Source organism: Metopolophium dirhodum, chromosome 8, assembly GCF_019925205.1.
Source record: "Metopolophium dirhodum isolate CAU chromosome 8, ASM1992520v1, whole genome shotgun sequence".
Taxonomy (NCBI): domain Eukaryota; kingdom Metazoa; phylum Arthropoda; class Insecta; order Hemiptera; family Aphididae; genus Metopolophium; species Metopolophium dirhodum.
In genome coordinates, this window is record NC_083567.1 from 12,161,906 (window position 1) to 12,183,526 (window position 21,621).

General features: G+C 29.4%; 2 protein-coding genes across 2 annotated transcripts; one reads left to right on the plus strand and one right to left on the minus strand.

Annotated features, from left to right (window-relative positions):
• Positions 1 to 4,582: 4,582 nt before the first annotated feature.
• LOC132950237 (small ribosomal subunit protein uS9m) lies at positions 4,583 to 21,421 on the minus strand. The gene is made up of 11 exons (XM_061021562.1): positions 21,150 to 21,421; positions 20,759 to 20,891; positions 20,111 to 20,214; positions 19,204 to 19,377; positions 17,737 to 17,822; positions 17,595 to 17,670; positions 16,373 to 16,498; positions 16,263 to 16,305; positions 16,089 to 16,204; positions 4,825 to 4,987; positions 4,583 to 4,750 (listed from the first exon to the last, which is right to left on the minus strand). The coding sequence occupies exons 1-11, from the start codon at positions 21,222 to 21,224 to the stop codon at positions 4,659 to 4,661; spliced, it is 1,188 nt and encodes a 395-aa protein (XP_060877545.1). The 5' UTR covers positions 21,225 to 21,421; the 3' UTR covers positions 4,583 to 4,658.
• On the plus strand, positions 8,905 to 15,920 carry LOC132950231 (transient receptor potential channel pyrexia-like). Its single transcript, XM_061021556.1, has 2 exons — positions 8,905 to 9,820; positions 12,594 to 15,920. The coding sequence occupies exons 1-2, from the start codon at positions 9,252 to 9,254 to the stop codon at positions 14,773 to 14,775; spliced, it is 2,751 nt and encodes a 916-aa protein (XP_060877539.1). The 5' UTR covers positions 8,905 to 9,251; the 3' UTR covers positions 14,776 to 15,920.
• Positions 21,422 to 21,621: the final 200 nt, after the last annotated feature.

Below are 21,621 nucleotides of genomic sequence, written 5' to 3' on the forward strand. Positions count from 1 at the left end.
CTATAATAGGTATTATTGATACATGTCAATTTTATTCGGGCACCTGCTGACAATTTATAACCTTCAAAAGTATTGAATAATTGCGAAAATAACATAAACCAATCGTGTGGTTTTATTTTTAAACTAACTATAAATTATTAAATCATATGTTTCTATACATATAACGAAGTATAATAATACACATATAATAATATTACATTGTATAATATAGATAATAGGTGTATATACTGTTACTGTATAGTGTATATATCAAATATAATAATAATTTATCAAGTCATAATTTCTACTTCGGATTTAAAATATAAATTATACTATTATTATTATATTGTAAGTACCCGCGTTTTTCTTTTCTTTTTTTTTTATTAGCTTTCAACCAAAAGTTATTTACAGCAAGTGCCCACGTCACCACGTTATAGATAGGTACGTTATAGATAGCTTTGAAGCCACGCATTGATGGAACCGTGCCTCCTAAAGACAATTTTAAGGTCCCAAGTTGGTCATTCAATAAAATGTAGGTAGGTACCGTACCTACACACTATTTGTGTTACATAATTCTATAATCCATACGCTATATTATACCTAATAATATAATATTAAAAATAATAATAAACATTAATAAGAATAAGAGAAAGCCAAGCCAATCGTTTTCAATAATACAAACATACTATAGCATATAAACGTAGGACGTAGGACGTACATCGTACACGAAATCCAACAAAAAAGTTAAGATAGTTTTAAGAGTACAACATACAAATTGATAGAAACAACAATTTATCTATTTGGTGAATTAGCATAATATACTCTGTAAAAATAGTACCTGAAAATACGCACGTATACGATCGTATATTTACATTATTATTATTTAATTAAGCAATAATCCGTATATTTACTATTTTGTATTTATTGTCACACAACATTTATCAATCATCTATAAGTTATAACCGTGTAATTAATAATTAATATATAATATTGGTTATTACCACGCGTACCTATAAGGGATGATAACTAGTTGCGTCCCGCGATAATAATTTCTGAATTGAGGCTCGAGTTTTTTTGGGGTAAATACGAATTGCGGTGCAGGTTTTTGTTACCGTGCGTGCGAATTGCGACCGCAATGTTTTTAATTTTACTAACTACACATTCGCATTTTTGTAATATAAAATTATATACTTTCTAAACTTCATTTTCCTTTCCATTTTCGTACAGACTTAGGACTGTCTGTAGCACCGGTAGGTAGTACAACAGGTAAGTTAAACATTTTAAAAATTTTATTTTTTAATACTAATAATATTATGGCACTGGTAAAACTGATGTTATATTTTTTTTAGGTTAAACATTTTATTATGATTTTTTTTTAAATGTTTGTCGTATTAAATATTTTTAATTAATATTATGGCACTAGTAAAAACTTGTATGATATTAGGTAGGGATATTTATAAATTCAAGTATGTCAATTTGGTTTTCTTCGAACTGTTTCATAGTATTAGAAATACATTTTTATTTTTCTAATATATTTTGTATGTATAAATTAACCTTAGAAAAAAAACCGGTTAGCGGTGAAACGTTTTCAGCAGTAGAAAAGCGACACCTAATTTGGTAACTACATATTTTACTGTCATTATACTAATCAGTCAACTAGTTATCGGTCAAGATTGAAAATCATCTAGAACTAGTAAAAAAGAATATGATATTATGTTAGTTTAAACCTATATTATGACTACTGGCTGTCGTTATTATCGAACGGGGAACATTAATAGTATTACATAGGCATGTCAGATATTGCAAAATATATTAATCGGATCGCAACTCGGATATGACGCAAAAAAGCTCTGACCTTTTTTCGTAGTTGTCTTTGGGACGCGACTATTATGCAGCGTACCCTATTGACCGACGACTGTGATTATTGTAGTTTTTTCGATAAAAATGTGTTCGAGCTGCCACTATAACAGCTAGAGTAGGTACCTACCTAATATGAATTGCCAAGAGATAATTATCAAGTTAAATATTATAGAATGTTAAACCAGACCTGTGAAATAATAAGTTGTCAATACTTACATAAATAAATGAAAATGTACCTACAAAACTAGGTAACAAAGAATGTTTACAAAGCTTGCGCAATTGTGAATGTATTCCGTACCTAAGAGCTTTGTAAAATAATTGTTCACGAAACGATTGTAGGCTTTTTGAAGGGTTGAATGTTGAATCTGATGAGTTGTGCGCTTATAATATTTCAATATTCATTGCATATTTGCATCTTTACCTTAAATTCTTAAATGAACGTATACCACTATACCTACCATATAATTTTTCTTACAAAACCGCCACTGGGTATAAGGTACTTACTTACTGGCTAGTGGCTACTATACACATAGGTACATCCGTGTATTACATAAATGGTACACTATCCATAATGTATCATTCTGAACTTAAATTATTTAATACATTTTCGTGTAAAAGCAATACATATGTTTGTCTGATCTCTGATTTTATATATATATATATATATATATACAGCAACTTTATTAAGCGGACTGCCCACCTTGTGGGTTGCCAAAAGTATACATATTCAATATTGACATAGTTATAGGATTGTTAGAAAATTATAAAATTATAGTAAAAAGTTATATAAATATAAATACAATTATTATAAAAAATATAAAGTATCTACTAGGTAGAATTGATGGAGGTTTAAAAACAAAAAAAAAAAACAGATTTTCTATAGAATAAAAAAATAGATAAAGAGAAAAAAAATATTACAATCTATTACACATTATGTGCCATAGATTGGTGGTCTTACGAATGTAAGTAATAGTTTATAACATATTATATAAATATATTATAGAATATTATAGTAAAATATTAAAGTAAAATCTATAACTATATAAGTTTATTCACAATGTTTATATATATTAAGGTCCCACACACACATACACTGCAGCGGTGGCGGTGAATTATTGCAGCAGGACACATTTCACCGCTTACCGGGGCGGTGTATAAAGCCGAGACAATAGAATGAACCGCCACCGCTGCAGTAGGTATCTTTTATAGATTTCTGCAGATTGCCAATTGATTAGTTAGTAGAACGTTATAAATTATAATGATATTGATAGTAATTATATTAATTAGCCAAATCATTGGGCCGCCTGGCGCCTACCGGTCGCTTGTTTTGTAATATATTAGGTATTCTTAATGTATATTAAACATCTGATCATCAAAAAATGTATAGGTACCGGACTACATAATGTTGAAATATTTTTTTTGGGACGAGGAACATATTATATGAGAAGCTGCGGTGTCGCATGCAGTGAGAAAACACAGAAACAAATCGTTACGAATTATTGAATTCGTTACCGGCATAAAATCATTGATGATTACGGTATTTTACTTCTTATATATATTTTGAAGTCTATGAACAATAGACATAGGTACTATGTTGTAAGGTTCTAACCGGCAAATGGATGACGATGCGCGACATCGGAAACGCGTCATTGGATAACTCAATATGGCTACCTACCTATATAGTTTTAGTTTATATTAACAGCATAATATGGCCAGCTCCAAAATCACGAATAAGAGAATACAAAAAAATACATATATACTACCTAAGCATGAATCAATTTTTTCCGATAGGGTTGGTTGTAGGTTATATAATGTGGTCTCATTATAGGTACTGCTAAGTCTTTCGAAATTAAGTTACTAACTATACATTATTCCGGTCTCATATTGAAATAAATAAATGAAAAAATACATTTTTGGTCCGTAAAAATCTTTTTAAATCGTAAAAATATTCGTTTTCAACAGTTAAATATTTGTTGAGGTTGTTAAGTTATTTAGACACTTTAACCGCGTTTAAGGTATCAAACGATGTCCCAAACATTTTCAATGACTCACTAATCCGTTTATTATATTGATGTTGACGTATTGACGATATAATATTATATAAACTTATATAAACTCTATTTTAGAATCCCAGTTTTTAATTCACGTAGTGTTTTCTCTTTCTTATCCCTTTTTATTCTGTGAACTTTTTGCAAGACAGTCCTATTTTAAGAATGATGAGCGTATATAGCGAACGAGGATCCATCATTCCTATTGAAGGACTTAACCAGTCTCCGTTCATGAAATGTTTATCACTATATATTGATGTTTTTATAATATTTTATACTATTCTGTATTTTAGCTTTGAGTTTAATTTCTAAATTTGTATGGGGCTCATCCCGTTTCATAATAATAAATAAATGTATATTATAGGTACATTAAGATCTAACTTAAATTATTGATTTATGTTTTGAAAAACCTAAACTATTATATAAATTACGATTTATGGTATAAGAACTATATTATGAGCTTTTAATATTTGAACTAAACATTTTTTTGACTTTATTTTTTAAACATTTTAACAAACTATGGCGCATAATATTATTTATAAGATTGATTTTTATAGTTTGATCATTTTCATGTGTATACCTAGGGGGCGCCACACACTTGCTGTTTTATAGTATTAGAAATACTTAAAATATTTTATATTAATAAATAACAATATTATAATATTTCAACAATGTAGACAATTTTATACAATAAATATACGACAAATCTAGTTTATTTTATTTTAATTCATCATTATATTATATTTACACAACTGCAATAAAATCAACATTTTAACGCTTCTTCCAAGTAAACTTCCTTCTAGCTCTTGCTTGGCCTGGCTTTTTCCTTTCTCTTCTTCTGTAGTCCTTTTGCAATAGACCAGCTTGAAAAACAAATACAATATTGTATGAATTAATTGAAACGCTTGCTAGGTATATAACAACGAAATATATTTACCAATTCGCATGCGTTCTACTGTTTCAGGGTCCACAAAAGAACGCAAACTCCAAGAAATACCGAAACGAATTGCGCCAGCTTTACCTGAAACTCCTCCGCCTCTTACAGTTGCATGAATATCGACTTTGTCAACCATATCCGTAAATAATAACGGGAACAGTATCTAAAAAATAAAACAGAAAAACAACTTGTATTATAATACATACACAACACTAAAAAGAGATCCTGTAATTTAAAAACAAAATATAATATAATATATTTATTTTAAAGCTACGAAATTGGATGACTAAAATTAATTTGATGTTGACAAAATGATCTTCTTATTTGCTTTACAATTTTAAATTAATATTTTGGTCTTTCCTATATTAGAAAAAAACCGAACCTATGAGTGCTACGACCTATATGGAAAGGTCGAATCTAAGTTCCTACATACCAGGAAAGGGCATACAATAAATATAAAATAGATGGGAAAATTCCTATCCAAGGGTATGAAAACGAGATGGATATTTAAATATTTCTACATTGGAATATACAGGAGGATTCATCATCATACACACTGCTCTGTCCCATTTTATTCTTTTTTTTTACAACACGTTTATATCTATTCAAATCTTGATTTTTTGGAAGTAGATACACTGAACGACCATATTTCCAAATACTTGAAACATTCCATAGCGATACAAACTTTTTTGTCCTATGGAGAATCACCGATAAAAAAGGTGGTTAAAATGTTTCAAAATTGAAAAAAAACTAAATTTCATCATCACAGGGCCTCATAAAATTTGATAAAAATCCAACTATTGAATATATGATCCTTGAGTACGCATATACTTAAAAATGTCAAAAATCTAAATTTAAATAAATGTATTGTTACAAGAAAAAGTGAGGGTGAGCACATCCTGTATATTAAATTATTAATACTAAACGTGCCAATAATTCGTGTTTGAGAATCCATCAATTTAAAATACCTTTTCTTACAGACTTATCTTGACTTTTTTGAAAAACGACACCTGTCGAGTATTACAAGGTAAAATCATACACAATACACTTATATATCCAGTGGGAGAACTCGCATACATATTATTGTATGCAATATAAATAATTTTAATATTTACTCGTATAATAACTTTCTATTTGTTTCATAATTAAGGTAAATCTTACTGAACCTCTTAAGGCTGAAATGTCCATACATTATTGAAATAATAAAAATTATGGGGGACGGAGTGGCTGAGCGGACTAAGGCGTCGGTTCAAAACCTCGGCCGCAGGCGGCATTTTTTTCGAGGAAGTCACGGTGTCCGGAGAGAAGTGCCGCCATCCCCCACCCGCGCATGGCAGATACCTACGGGTGCCCACTAAAAAATATGCCAAACTGTATAAAAACGTGTTTAAACCTACAGTATCCTCCCACACAGTTAAAAATCACCCAATGGCCTAAGTTGCCGCGGATTAATTAATAAAAAAATTTTAAAAAAAAATTATTTTAGAACTAAAGTTTAATAAATAACTCTTTAAACATTTTAAAAATAAAATTCCATTAAAAAGTAAAATTAAAGTTTCAAATTGAAACAATATTGAGATTTCTTTATAATTAAGAAATAAAATAAGTCACTGTCATGGACGAGTTAACTTTTAATTAAATAATAAATAACTGCATAGGAAACACGATTAGATCGGAGACAGTGTGGTCGTGTGGATCTAAGGATTTTTAATGTTTTATTTATTTTACTAAATACTATTAATAATTTATTTATCTATTATTAATACGGTATGTAAGATTCCTATTAAACATATTTTACAGAAAATATCGCTTATTATATTATTTAATATCCCTATTATTATCATGAAATTATAAGTTATGTCAATACCTTAGAAAGGTGTGAATAGAAACGATCGTGGTATATCTTGTACATTATTACTTAATCTAAAATGTATTTGTACATAACATAGAAAATGATAATTTAGGTAAAAGTGTAACGTTACAATTAATATCTTTTGAATTACAATAAAATAATAAAAATCTTTATTTGGAGAAAATAAATGAGAAATTGTTATTTTACATTTGATTATCCATTTCCGTTAAATATCGAGCTTAAAACGACGCTCATGAAAAATTATTATGGATTCACGCAAATTTATTTTTTAGAGTAAGATTAACTTATAGAGAATCTTTTATAAAATTTTGAAGCAGAGACAAAAATTTAAAATGTCATCGATATAAAAACGACAAAATCATTTGCAAATGTTTGTAATTTTGACGAATTTCAAACGAACAGACAGCATAGCTTTATGAGAACAGAATGCAAACGTAACCGGAAACTTCATAATACGCAAAATACAAGTATTGAATGATAAACAATAGTAATAATCATGAGACAATAATAATATATTATACCACAACAACCACTATATTATTTCAACGTTATTTCCGGAGGACTCAACATTGAATGATTCTTAGATGTTTATTAAATAAAAGGGTAACAAACACCGGTTAATACTCTGATATACGTTAGGCATGTAGTAATATTTATTTAACTTATATGTTAAGGTTATTGCTCTTAATCGCAGCCCATGTAATTCTTAATTTGCTTATGCAAGTATCAAATCGGACAAGCTATATTATCCATAATTAATAATTATTAATCATAATATAATATTTCATGACGTGTTGCGCGAGTCAAGGAGTAGGCACGCGGTTGAAATCAATGATTAATTCGGTGAATGCGAGATGCAAACATTTCTTAAGAATTTCGATAGGTTGTTGAGGGGATTCGTTTATAAAAGTACGTACCGTAATACGCGTTGAATAGAAACAGTCGGCCTTGACTTTGATAGTTAAAAAACCAACGGGCTTACGTGCGAGGAATTTATTTCTTTATGGTACAGAATGTCAGAATATAATATAATACAACAACGTTACAGAAGAACATAATCGAGCGGACAATTTTTTTTTTATTAATAATAATATAGGTAGGTTTATAAATATTGTGTACAGCCCGTACACAGTCTCTTTGTTAGTATATTTTAATATTATGATATACCTACTTAACGTATAAAGTGTTAAACCCGATTTCACCTACACCTGAGCCCGATAGCCCATCGTAATGCGCACGTCGTATAGTCATGCAAAAATACGGCATTTTATTTATTATTCGTACTTACTGTATACTATTTTATACCTTGCGTTATACATGTATTAAACTTTGAATTATACCATGCGGCGTGCATATAAGTAGGTATTTAATTTTAGTATTATACGCTATACGCATCTTATATAACATACCTATATAATATTCAAAATTCCTCTATTTTAAAAATTACTAAAATTTCATATAGACATTGCTCATGCAAATGCATTAATATTGAACAATAAAAAGAAAACGGATAGCTGAGTGTTCTGTAAATGTTTAGATGAGTAACTAACTTCAAATTAACCAATAAACTAAAAAAATGATTACAACCTGCAAATTACAGATGAACATTAATAATTAGAACCAATGACAAATAACAATACAGTATAGAAACTCGATTAACCGTCATAACATTAATACACCATACAGGCAAAACTATAGAGACATTTTGTGTGGGGGGGGGGGGGGGGGGGGCTAGAATTGTATCGCAGCAGCACAGACCCTGAGATAATGTGTATAATATTTTAAACTAAAATATGATTTCGCGTATGACCTACACAAACCAAAATACTTGTGTTTTACACTTTTGGTATGTGTCGAAAAAAAAATGGATACATATATAATATTAAATACCTACCATCGCATAAAATAATCGAGTAAGTGTACAGGGTACAGCGCATACCGTTTGATACAATTATATTATGTAAAATAAAATATTAATAATAGTAAGACGTACCTATGTGAACGCATGTATTCAATTATATATTATCATACCGCAGCAATAGCAGAGGAGACGCAGTCACGGTGCAGGATTTGCACGTTACCGGTCACCGCCGCGTGCGCGTTATAATATTATAATATGAATTTGGTATTATAATAACGATAATATTATAATAATAAAAACAACGATGAATAATAATAATAATAATCATAATATATTAAACGAAACGGAGCGGAGCGCCGAGCGGCTGACGCGCGCGCGTGTCTGGCCATCGGGAGGGGGTAGGGGGTATATAGAGGGAGATACGATCGCGTACCTATATAGTTCCGATAGCGGCCACGCTGTTGGCGTCCGTAGCACCGCGAGAGGCCACCGACCGCGTATAATATTATCATACCACCGCCGCACCGGACATTGGCGAGCGAATCGTCGAAGGAACCGAACGACGCGCGCGGGAACCCGGTGCGCTTCAGCACGGCGAGATATTACACGCACGAAACGATCGTCAGCCAGTCTTCCGACATCCGGTTTCCAATATTGTTTATTGTTCCGCACCATTCGACGTGCACCGTCACCATGACCGGCAAACATCACCTGGAAGTGGCCGTGCCGCTGGACAGGACCATCAGCCTAAACGTGCACAACCGGCAAGGCGGCGGGGCCGCAGCGTCCCGGTCACCGTCGTCGCTCAAAGACCGGTGGTACAGCTTCCGGCACCGGCCGGGCGGCGGCGGTGGCGACCAGCGTCGGCGATCCAACGTCGAGGAGTTCCTGTTCATGGAGAGCCTACCGGACACGCCAGCCGCCGACGAGCCACCGTCCGCAGCCGGACAGGAGATCGAACTGTCCATAACCATACGGAAGGACACCATTAGGCGCGACCTGATGGACTCAATGCGCACGTGCAACGGGCGGCTGCAGCTCATGGAACTCGTGGAGCTCGACGAGTTCGACCCAGGCGGCGTGCATCCGCCACCCAACCAGAGCGAGCTGGACAGGCTGCTCTGCTGGGCTGTTTACATCGGCGCGACGGCCGAATGCCTGGACACGCTGCACGAGTGCGGCGCTAACTTACACTATTCGCACTGCGGCAACATCACGGCCGTTAATTTGGCCGCATTCATGGGCAACGCCGACGCGCTGAGGTAAGCGATATTTTAAATTAAAATACCATAAATATAAGTTACGAGTTAATTGTTATATATATTTATTTATCAATAACTCTAGGTCGTGTTTAATTTTATATTTTGATATATTATAGGAGACGCCTTTGTTTTTGCCATAATGTAGATTTTGAATTTTGATCAAACTCAAAAAAAGGGGATTTGATTCTCGCCCGCATAGAAGTATAATAATATATAGATAGTAGATATATCTATACCTAATTCGTTTTAAACGATAAAAACAATTTTATTTCTGCCGATTAGGTACTTACTCGTAAAGATATAAGGATAACATTTTATTAAAATTAATAATTACAGTTAGGTACCTAAATATGATTTTTTCTAATTTATAAAAGATAATTAAGTATGTGTAAGACACGTAAAAACAATTTTTTTATACTATTATCATCATTATAATTATTGGCACTAACTACTACAATAATTTAATTTATTTACCAAAATGTCGATACGTAATTTTAATGGTCCCATAGCGTGTTAGCTGGCCTGGTTTATACTGTGCGATTTGAAATTCGTTAAATTCTTGTCGCATAACAATACTTTCTTCTAGACATAAGATTTATCCTCTATCGATTTTACTTATTTTTTTGCAATTAAAAAATATCTTTAGAAATAGAGGCCGACACATTATCTCCGATGAGAATCGTTTTTCTTATAGAATGATTAGTTGAATTCAAATTTAACACATCCGACATCCATCATTACAGCGACCTACTCAATGACGATATACACTCAAAATTAATGTTCATCCAAAAAATGTAAATTAGATAACCGATTAATTATAGAGACAACAACAAAATCATTCAAACAATGTGTTTATGAAGACATTTATCTATATAATCTGTCAACAAGCCACGAAAATGAGTTATATAGTTGAAATATTTTGGCAAGTCTCATCTAATAAATATATATAGAATTATAGACATATAGTATAATACTCAAGTCTTTAAATAAAAATCCTGTGTATGCACTAGTAATAAATGTTTTACTTGTATGCATCTATAGAATAAAGGGTTGCCATTCGTCCCGATTTCGACGAAACACTATAAGTTTTCAGTACACGATCCCAGTATGTTTTAAATCTCAATCAGAGAGGGAAAAAATACCAGTTTCTAAAAATGAGTTGCATGTATTAATTTTTGTTTACCGGCCACCGGGTATGCCTAAAATTATAAAAAAGAAATGTAAAACAATGTCAGTGATTTCAATTACGATCTAATTTACGAATATAATATGAATAATCGAAAAATCAAGATCATTGTATTATTATCGTGATTAATACGTACATAAGGTAGGGTAGGTATATTATAAATTATGATGGATTGGTGAACGGGCGTGCTGAAGTGGGGTAGGGCTTTAGGGGGTTCAACCCCTCCCCTATGGACACTTAACGAATATCATAGATGTACTTACATATAATTATAATAATTTATTGGGAACAAATCTAGGTTAGCACCAACGGTAATTATTACATTTTTACTTTCGGATACCTATGTATTACAATGATTTAATAAGAATGATGTTTTACAAATATTAATTGCCGAAAATTAGTTTTTAAGTTATAGCCTTATTATAAAGTTCACGATTTTCGGTGATTTTACGCATTCGGCATTCGTACAACTCAATATTTTACCACGCGTTTGGAACTTTTCTGTTTTACTGAACAAAATGTTTTTTGTTTTGACGTACCTATGTAGTTAAGCATGATGAAAACGATGGGGAAGTCTAAATTTAACAGCCCGAATTATTTTAAAGTTATAGCTAATTAAAATTTTTGAAATTTTCGTATACACCCGGCGTGGTTACTCGATCGCTGCGCTCGCTCAGACAATTAAAATCGAAAATATCCCTCGACTTGTTATGTAAAACCACCATATGGGTTTCAGAATTATTTTTGAACCATAATTTTTAAAACGTTGATTTAAAAAAAAATTTTAAATTTGTTGGCACAAACACCGAAAATCGTGAAATTTGTAAGGCTATACCATAAAAATTAATGATTTCCAGCAATTAATTTTTGGACTATCGTTCTTTACAAGTTGTAATAATACATAGGTGTCCGAAAAAAAACTTTATGTGGCGATAAACTAGATTTATAACGCTAAATTTAACAAATATTCTGTTTGAAAAATATATCTAAATTTTGTTAGATAAAAAACAATAAAAATAATCACCCATTATAAAATATATCACCTTTGTTTTTTAAATATTTGACCAATGTATAAGTATTCCCTAACAAAATATAACTTATGTACCATGACCAAAACTTTATGAATTTTAATTTATTAGACAGGTGTTTTAAAAACCCGCTTGTCAATTATCCCGAGTAATATATACAGCAACCCCTGCAATAATATTATACAATCTATAAGTAATATCATTTTATGATTATTACATTTTCAACATCAGTCTACTATGTTAATGTAAAACTTAGATAAGGTATCAGTAATAAACATGACTGATTTTTTTTTATTTAAAAACAACTTAATAACAACTTATTTAACACCAACATCTAATGGGCAGAGGTTCTTACCCTTGAGTATTCCTATATAAAAAGATGTGCTCACAGACCAATAAAAAAAGTAAATAGATAACATTGTGAAACCAATATATTACAACATATTGTTCATTGCCAAGCTCAAAACTTAAAATTAGTATTTGAATTAAATATTAAAAAATTATATACATGTTTATATTTTATCAGTATCTATAAATTTAAATTATACTATACTTACAGGTGGCTAATAAAAAAAAAATGTGACATGGACACAATTCAAAGTGGATATACACCATTACATTCAGCTGTTATGGGCAACGCTTTAGAAACTACAAAAATTCTGATAGACCAGAGATGTAAAGTAACTGACACAGTATTACATTGTGCAGTACAAGCCAATGCTGTAGAATGTGTCAAGTACTTACTAAACATTGGAATAGACCCCAACACTTTGGACACCAATGGGAATACACCCCTTCATTTAGCAGCAGACAAAGGATATACTGAATGTCTAAAACTTATTTTAGCTAGAAGTAATAAAACAATAAATTTAAATTCTAAATCCAGGCAATCGACGGCCTTGCATATGGCGGCTGAAAATGGATATACAGAATGTGTTCAAATACTTTTACACACAGGGTCTAGTCATAGTGCGGTAAATTATAAGAATCAAACTGCTTTACATCTAGCTGCCAAAGCTCAATGTGCTGAATCTGTTGTTATATTATTAGAATTAGGAGCCGAAGTGAATGCTTTAGATATTGACAAAAGGACAGCATTGCATTCTGCTGTTTGTAAAGCTTATTTATCATTCCATGTGGTTGAAGTATTGGTAAAATGGGGTGCAAATGTCAATATTAAAGATAGATATGGATACGCTCCTCTTCACATAGCTGCTTTAAATGAGTTATCCCAATGTGTCGATTTTTTAATCATAAAAGGAGCTGATATAAGTTCTAGAACAGTAGGCGGGATGAGTGCTTTAAGCATAATAAATAGAAAAACACCCACAAGTATAAATACAATTAAAAAAAAATTTGACCAGGCAATTACATTAAATGACCAAGCTTCCGCCAAAGAAGTTGAACTAATAATGGATTTTCGATACTTATTACAAAATCCTAGTCAAGGGGAAATCATTTTATTACACACATTGGAAGAATGTGGTCAAAAGTCTATGCTTGAACATCCATTATGTAAAGCATTTTTGTACTTAAAATGGCAAAAAATTCGTAGATTTTATTTTGTACGTCTGGTTTTTGATGCAATTTTTGTTTTACTCTTAACCACTTATGTAATGACAGCTTTAGCACATGATTGTTATAATAAGTCAAGAATCCTAACAGACAAACAAAAAATAACTCATAGTCAAGAACTAAACGAATCGGAGAATCAAAATGCCTGTCGTTTAAATGTGAATGTATTCGATTCACAATTAATATCACACATAATTATAGAATTTGTTTGGTATATATTGTTGGTATTTACAATCATCATAATAATCAGAAAATTAATTGGCACAACAGGATTTACTTCAGTCAAACAATATTTTTTAAACATTACTAACATTGTTGAATGGTTTGTGGTTGCAAGTGTTTTTTTAACATCTTTTTTATACGGAAATAAAACGTATGACTGGCAAAACCCTATTGGAGCATTTGCCGTTTTGTTTGGATGGTCAAATTTAATGGTGATGATTGGCCAGTTACCTATATTTGGAACATATATTGCTATGTTTACTAAAGTTCAAAAGGAATTTGCTAAATTGTTGCTAGCTTACTCATGTTTGCTTATAGGATTTACAATAAGTTTTTGCACACTATTCCCTACATCAGATGATTTCAATAATCCCTTAATAGGTATAGCAAAAGTTCTAGTAATGATGACAGGAGAACTTGACATAGATTTGCTATTGAAATCCGAAGAATCTCCAATTATTTTTAATGTAAGTGCTTATATAACTTTTATTCTGTTTATTGTATTTGTTACTGTTGTATTAATGAACTTGCTAGTCGGAATAGCAGTTCACGATATCCAAGGTTTGCACAAAACTGCAGACCTCTCAAAACTTGTCAGACAAACTCAACTAATTCACTCTCAAGAACAAGCATTATTTCAAGGTTGTTTACCTAGGCGTGTTATAAATTTTTTTAATTGGAGCGCAAGAGTTACACCATCAGCGTATCGAGTAGTACTTTATGTAAAACCATTAAATCCTACAGAAAAAAGATTACCAAAATACATAATGGAAGATGCATTGAATATAGCAAGGCAACAACGATTAAATACGGTTGACTATAAACAAGCTATGTTAGAAAATAAAATGGAAAACAAGGCTTTAGTTGAAGAAATTAAACAACTAAAAGAAATTGTACAAAATCAACAAGATCTCTTATTAAAGCTTATTAATAAATCTTCATAAATATTACTAGTCTTAATTTGTATTTGTTATGTAATTTAAATATTATATGAACTATGTTATATTTAAATATTATGTATTGATGTGTTGATAAAAATATTTGAAAATATTACTTCATTATAATTTTGAATTATGATCTTGTTATGTTTGTCATGATAAATTACCTAATAATAAACCCTTACATGTTTTTTTTAAAAAATAATAGGAGTATTATGATATATAAGGGTCGTATTTTTTATTTTCCTATGACATTTTCCTTTAACTCAAAATAATCCAATAAGTCAATAGTTATGTATGGGTAAAATGAGGTAATATTGATTGGACAATAAAATAATATAATACATAAACAAGATAACTTTTATGGTTCTGAGTTCTGCCTTCATTAGTTAATATACAGTTGTGTCTTATTAAACATGTTTAAAATACAAAACTTAATTATCATAAAAACTAATATTCTAAGCATGCACACATCAGCAATTTCCGTTCAATAAGGACACATTTCAAATTTATAAATACCACATTGTGAATTTAATTTCTTAGTATTTGACGTTCATATGTTGTTTATAAAGTTAATATAAACAAAAAATAAGCCAGATCTTAGATTTATAGGATTTTGTTAGTGAAATTTAACTATATGCAATGTGTTTTTGATTACTGATAAATAAACTTATTTCAAACACCCGGTGGTTCTTAAAAACAAATAAAATGTCTATTATTTATCCAATTAAATATACATACATGTGTATATGTATATACTATACATGTGTATTTATATTTATACTTTTATAAATAGGACATAAATGTGCAAGAAAAATGTTTGAGTTATATGTAAATGCTAAAAATATAAGTAATGCAACTTAACTAAATCATCTATACTTATAAAAAATATTACATTAATTTATATTTAAACTATCAATAAAAGTGCTTATTGATTTAATAGATTTAACTTGTTCAAAGGTTTAACTTATTGAAAATCAAAATTAAAGATAAATTATTTAATATTTGATTTTTAAACAGGAATAAATAATTGACTTTACACAAAAATCAGATATGTATTTGCTAATGGAATTATTGTTTTTAAGCTTATAATATATAATTTTTAAATACAGAACCGTGTTTTTGTGCAGGCCATTGTGTATTATTTATTGTTATTTATTTTCGTATAAACTACCTACTATATATTTTAATATTATTTCTCTTTTGTAATTGGATTTAGTAAAAATATATGTAATTTACTTAAATTTGATTGGACTATAAAGTAATTGATAATAGAAAAAAAAATTAATAATTGAATTATAGTATTTTATTTTATTTACCTGTTCTCTGGCTTGAATATCATCAAAGAATTCAATTCCTTTTCCATTTATTGATAGCTTGCCTGTTCCTGGATAAAAAACTGTAACATCAGCTCTAGCATCTTTCCTGGGGCAATCTACAAAGAAAAATAATATTTTAATGATCATGCCACATAATATCTGTCAATGAATTACCTTTAACAGTAATAAAGGCTCTTCCATCTTTTGTGTATTCAACCTTAAAATGTATTTTAACAATCATTAAATAAGTCTACAGTACATAATATATAAGATATAGTAATTACAGGTGCTGATTCAATAATAGCCTTAGTAGATATCATTGGTTTTTGATAATCAGATATGAATTCTCCATACTTGTATGAACATGGATGTTTTAACAAACGCTCAATTGCAATTAAAAAATTTTTGTACTAGAACAGATAGTATATGAATGCACAAAGTATAAAATATAAATAACAGTATAATTTTTTTGTAGAGCACTCAAACATATTAAAATGTTGGTTTTATGCATACAATTAACTACTACAACTTTCTAACATATTATTAACAAAATAATCTCAGCAGTGATGCTCAACCTAGATTGAAAGATAGGTGGTAGTATACTTTTAAACATTTGGTAGAGGTGTGATCGACATCAAGTAATATTAAGTAAATAACCTCCAGAGTAATATTTAGAATAGGTAATTTAAAATGGGTAACTTTGGAAAGAATATAACAAACCATAATGGTAAGTTTTATTATTTGAAATTAGATTTGTATCCACTAAATCTGATAGCTAATTGAAGTTTTGATTTATTATTTTTAATTTATTTATTACTCAAAATAATTCTTAGATTATATGTTTTATTGTGTTACCTCTCGACCTCTCTATCTGAATCTAAAAATGTTTGACCCATGATGCCAAAGCGTATCTCATCTCAGATTTGGCTAGCCTTAACATAAGGTTGGAAACTCCTGGCTCATAACAATTAATAATAATATACAAAGTATACAATAGTGTAATAATTAGATCATCATTTTTATTTATTGTATACACACGTGAAATGCTGAATTGTTGTGCTATTTCATGGGTCCCAAACAATATTTAGAAGAAAAATAAATTTTGGCGGGAACAGAAATCAAACTTTTGTTGTTTTTGATGAAAAAGAACCTTGTAAATGAAATAAAATTTCCAAAAACATACAATACATTTGGAGAAAATAAGTGTCCTAAAAAAGAACCATTAGAAATATACTTGCATAAAATTTTTCATGAAATTTAAAAAAAATTATAGTTATTATTATATGTAACTTCTGATTCTCAATTTTTATATAAGCTGATGACAAATTAATTATTTATTATTACATTGATTATGATATTCTCACATTTAGTGATAAACTTGGCGATCACACCTCATAACATAGCGGATTAAAAATCAATTATTGTAGATATTTGAAAGCTTTACAGTAATTTATATTTCAAAAAATTAAATATGACTATTAGTTTGTTATTTATGAATTGTATTACTTCGTGATCAGATAGTTTTTCAACGGTTAATTTTTCCAAATCTTCTTTAGATAACCATTGACTTCCCAATGACGTTCTATAAAATACATACTTTTAAAATTAATTCTTATCTTAAAAGGGCATAATATATAATTGGACTTACAGTTTTTTATCAGGATCTGGAAGTATATTGTTTTTTCTCAAACTATCTTCAAACTTATTTAATTCTGACAATTTAGTAGCAATGTTCTATGAAATAGAATAAACATTATATTAAGATAATATATATTGCATTTATAAAGGTTACCTCCTTTGTTTCACATATTTTCTATGACTATTAGATATTTTTATATTAAGATAAAACAATTATAATATTTATATTATACTTCAACATCTTGACATAGATCAGATTTATTTTGTATAAATCAAGTTTTTTTTTTTTTACAAAATCAATTTTTAAACAACTTTTTTTTATCACACATTAATTGTATGTACATTTAGCTGCCAAATATTAAAACGTACGTGAGTATATTTAAAAACTAGCTGACCCGTCACAGCTTTGCCCGTGATTGGTTGTTTATTTTGCCTCCGGACAATGATATAATTGTTTATTCAAATTTTATCGTTTAATGTGATTGGCAAGTAAATTTAAAAACGGTTAATGAAAACGTATTGAAATATTTCTAGCAGTATTAATGATAAATATATTTTAATTATAAAAAAACCGGTCTCGTGCATTTCGTTGCCCGTTAAATGTACCAACTCTATATGACTCAAACTTTGTTCAATTCGTTATTTAATATTCAGTGTATGGTGTTCAAAACTTATCTTAACTATTCCGTTGTGCCTATAGTCTGTTCAAAAGGAGATCGGACCTCGGCGGCGACCAGTTTTTGTTCGCGACAGTCAGGCACCTGCCCCCACCATAGATCGTCGGCGGCGGGGCATCAGGCCGAGCCGCAGAACAAAACCACACCCATGCCCACAACTCGGCCGCCGAGGTCCGATCTCATTTTGAACAGAGTATAGAATAAAAATTCTGATTCGCAGAAGTATATTATCAGGTAGGCAATCTACCTGTGGTAGATTGCGGACCCTCTGCTGTATTTACGTAAGTGTATGATTTAGCTCTAGAGTATCAAAGTTATACCCAGTTAGTCGTTTTTACTTAATTCCACCTAAGGTGGATTAATATAATCAATTAATATAAAATCCTAACGTAACCTAACCGTACTGAAGTCTGATGAATAAAAAAAACCAAATTTAACCCTTTTTATAGTAATCTATCTTTTTCAGAGGTCTAATCTAAACACAAACATTAATATATATATATATATTATATTTACGAAAAATAATAATACAAATCAACAAACATGCCCGATTAACTAATAGCAACCAATATATAATACACTATTATTATTATTTTAATCTGCAATATTAAGCTAAATTATTTTTAATTATTTATTAACTGTATCGGACTAAATTTATGCCTAAAACCTTCTCTGTGATGTCCTCTTTAATTAAAAAAAAAACTGCACGACGATCGAATAAATAGTTTTGGAGTTTATCCCGAACATACAAACAAATGCTATCATTTTATATATTAGTATAGATTAATGATGTGGCTTACATGTAAAATCAGGTAAAAATTTGGTTTCCCAGTATAAAAAAAAACATGAAATGGACGTCCAGACTCATCAAACTCTGCATCTTTTTTTGATGGAAATACTTCACTTGGAGGTTTCATTAAAGGTCTTGCTTTTGGATCATATAAACCAGAAGGAAACAAATAGTCAATAGCTACCTAAAATGAATTAACAAAATAAATATAGTTAATAAATATTAAATAATAAGATTATTTTTAAAATATAGAATTAAACAATTAACTAATTTATTTTGAAACTATGCTTTAATTTTAAATATTAGGGTGGCTGGTAGTGGTAAAAATAATAAATAATAAGTATGTGGTATATACAGAACAAATATTAAAATATTCAGTATAAAAAAATGATACACATATAGAGTAATTTATTATTATTAGGACAAAATTCATTTATTCAATTTAGTCAAAAATCATTTCATCTAAAAATTATGTCACATAATTGTTTTAATTTTGTAGCTCCCTTATTAACCCCTGTTAATATACCACTTGTTCATCATATCATAATATTTAAATAAGGGGAATTAGGTAAAATTGTAAAAATTAACTTTTTACATATTTTATGACAAACCTTTCATTCAAATTATTTAAGAAAATTATATTTAATTATACCCAAAACACCTATTATATTATAAATACCTATTAAATCTATATCAGCAAATTATTAACTTTTTATTAGTTTTTAAAGAAGAACCTACAAAAAGCATGAACATATTTAAACTTTTAATCTGCCAAAGTTAGGTTGGGTTTAAAAGTAGGTAAAATATTGTATTGTGTATTCTATTTGTCTTCTATAGGTTAGGTTATAATAATTATTACATATCAATTAATCAATTTATAAAGTTATATTGTAAATTGAATAAAACAATAAACTAACGTCTATATCTGATTGAGTAAACGTTTCTGGATCAACACCCATCATGTTAGCTAAATGACGTTTTCCAACATTGTATTCATGTGTTTGCTGTTCCATAAAGCTATCTGAAATATGAAATTGTAATACAAATTTATCTCATACAAAATTACACCCATAAAACATTTTTCAAATTTGGATCACCAATAATTCAATTTTCAATTTGTACAATAACTAAATCTCAAGACTGAAAATTTGGTCTGTGAGTATATTTAAAAATTCCAAAAATCAGATTTTTAACAACTTATACTAACTAATAATTTAATAAAAAAAAGGGGTCAGTGTGCTTGGTGAATCAATCTGTAAATTAACATAAAATCATGGAAATTCAGCATAATTTTACTACTTCAATAGTAAGTTGTTGTGTTCAAGCCATTATGGATTAAGTATCGTTTTCAATGACTAAGTATAAAGAATTATTACAAAAGGAGGTTAGTTAATAATTTACAATCTGTATTTATAGTAAATAGTAATACGATAAGCCAATTAGATGAAATGAAAACAATTAAAGAATAGTATACATTGTTTAAAAACAATTATTATAAATAGGTTTTGTACTGAAAAATCACATGTTTTATATACCTATATAATAATTTCAATAATATTACTTACTGTATTGTGTAGCTCTTTGAAGATATGCTCGCATAGCTAAACTAGTTTTTTCTTCAACAATTTTTTTTTCAATAATTTCAACATCTGGGTTATCACTCCCTACATTATTTAAACCATATGAACATCTAGGTACCTAAAATATAAATACTAAGCTATACAAATGATTACACCACTGAAGAGTGAAAATATCATGTAATAATATAACCATAAATTTGCAAGTATATAAATATTGACGTAGGCGTACAAAAAATGAACATTTTTATATTTTTAAATCTGTATAACTGTGTGAATAAAATTAAAAAATTAAATATATTCATTTTCATTAGGCTACTTTTTGACAACAATATGTTTAATGTACAAACATTTTAAAAATTAAGAAATAATCACTTACAAAATTTGACAATAGTTTTGGAGTATTTAATTTGCTTGTAGCTAGATTATTAAATAAACGTTGCAATGCCATCATGTTGAGATCGTCCTAAATAAATACTTGATTTCTAAATTAAACTAATTATGGGCGTAAGAAAGATACATAATTAAAAATTAAAAATTAATTTTATTAAAAGAAATAATAGTTGATCAACATCCGAACTCACTAAAGTTAAAATATAAATTCCCAATAAAAAATAAAATCCTCATGTACTAACTATCTCTATACTGCTATAGTAATTTATTGTAGTGCAATTTGCCAGAAGGCTTATCAATTTTTATCATTTCATATTCTGTGATATCACTGAAGTATCATGATTATAGACACGAACTTTTGGTGGGTATTTACTATTTAATTTTAAGGAACTAGAATTTTTTTATGCTCATTTTCTGTGCTATCTACCAAAAATTAATTTTTAAAATAACTAAACATT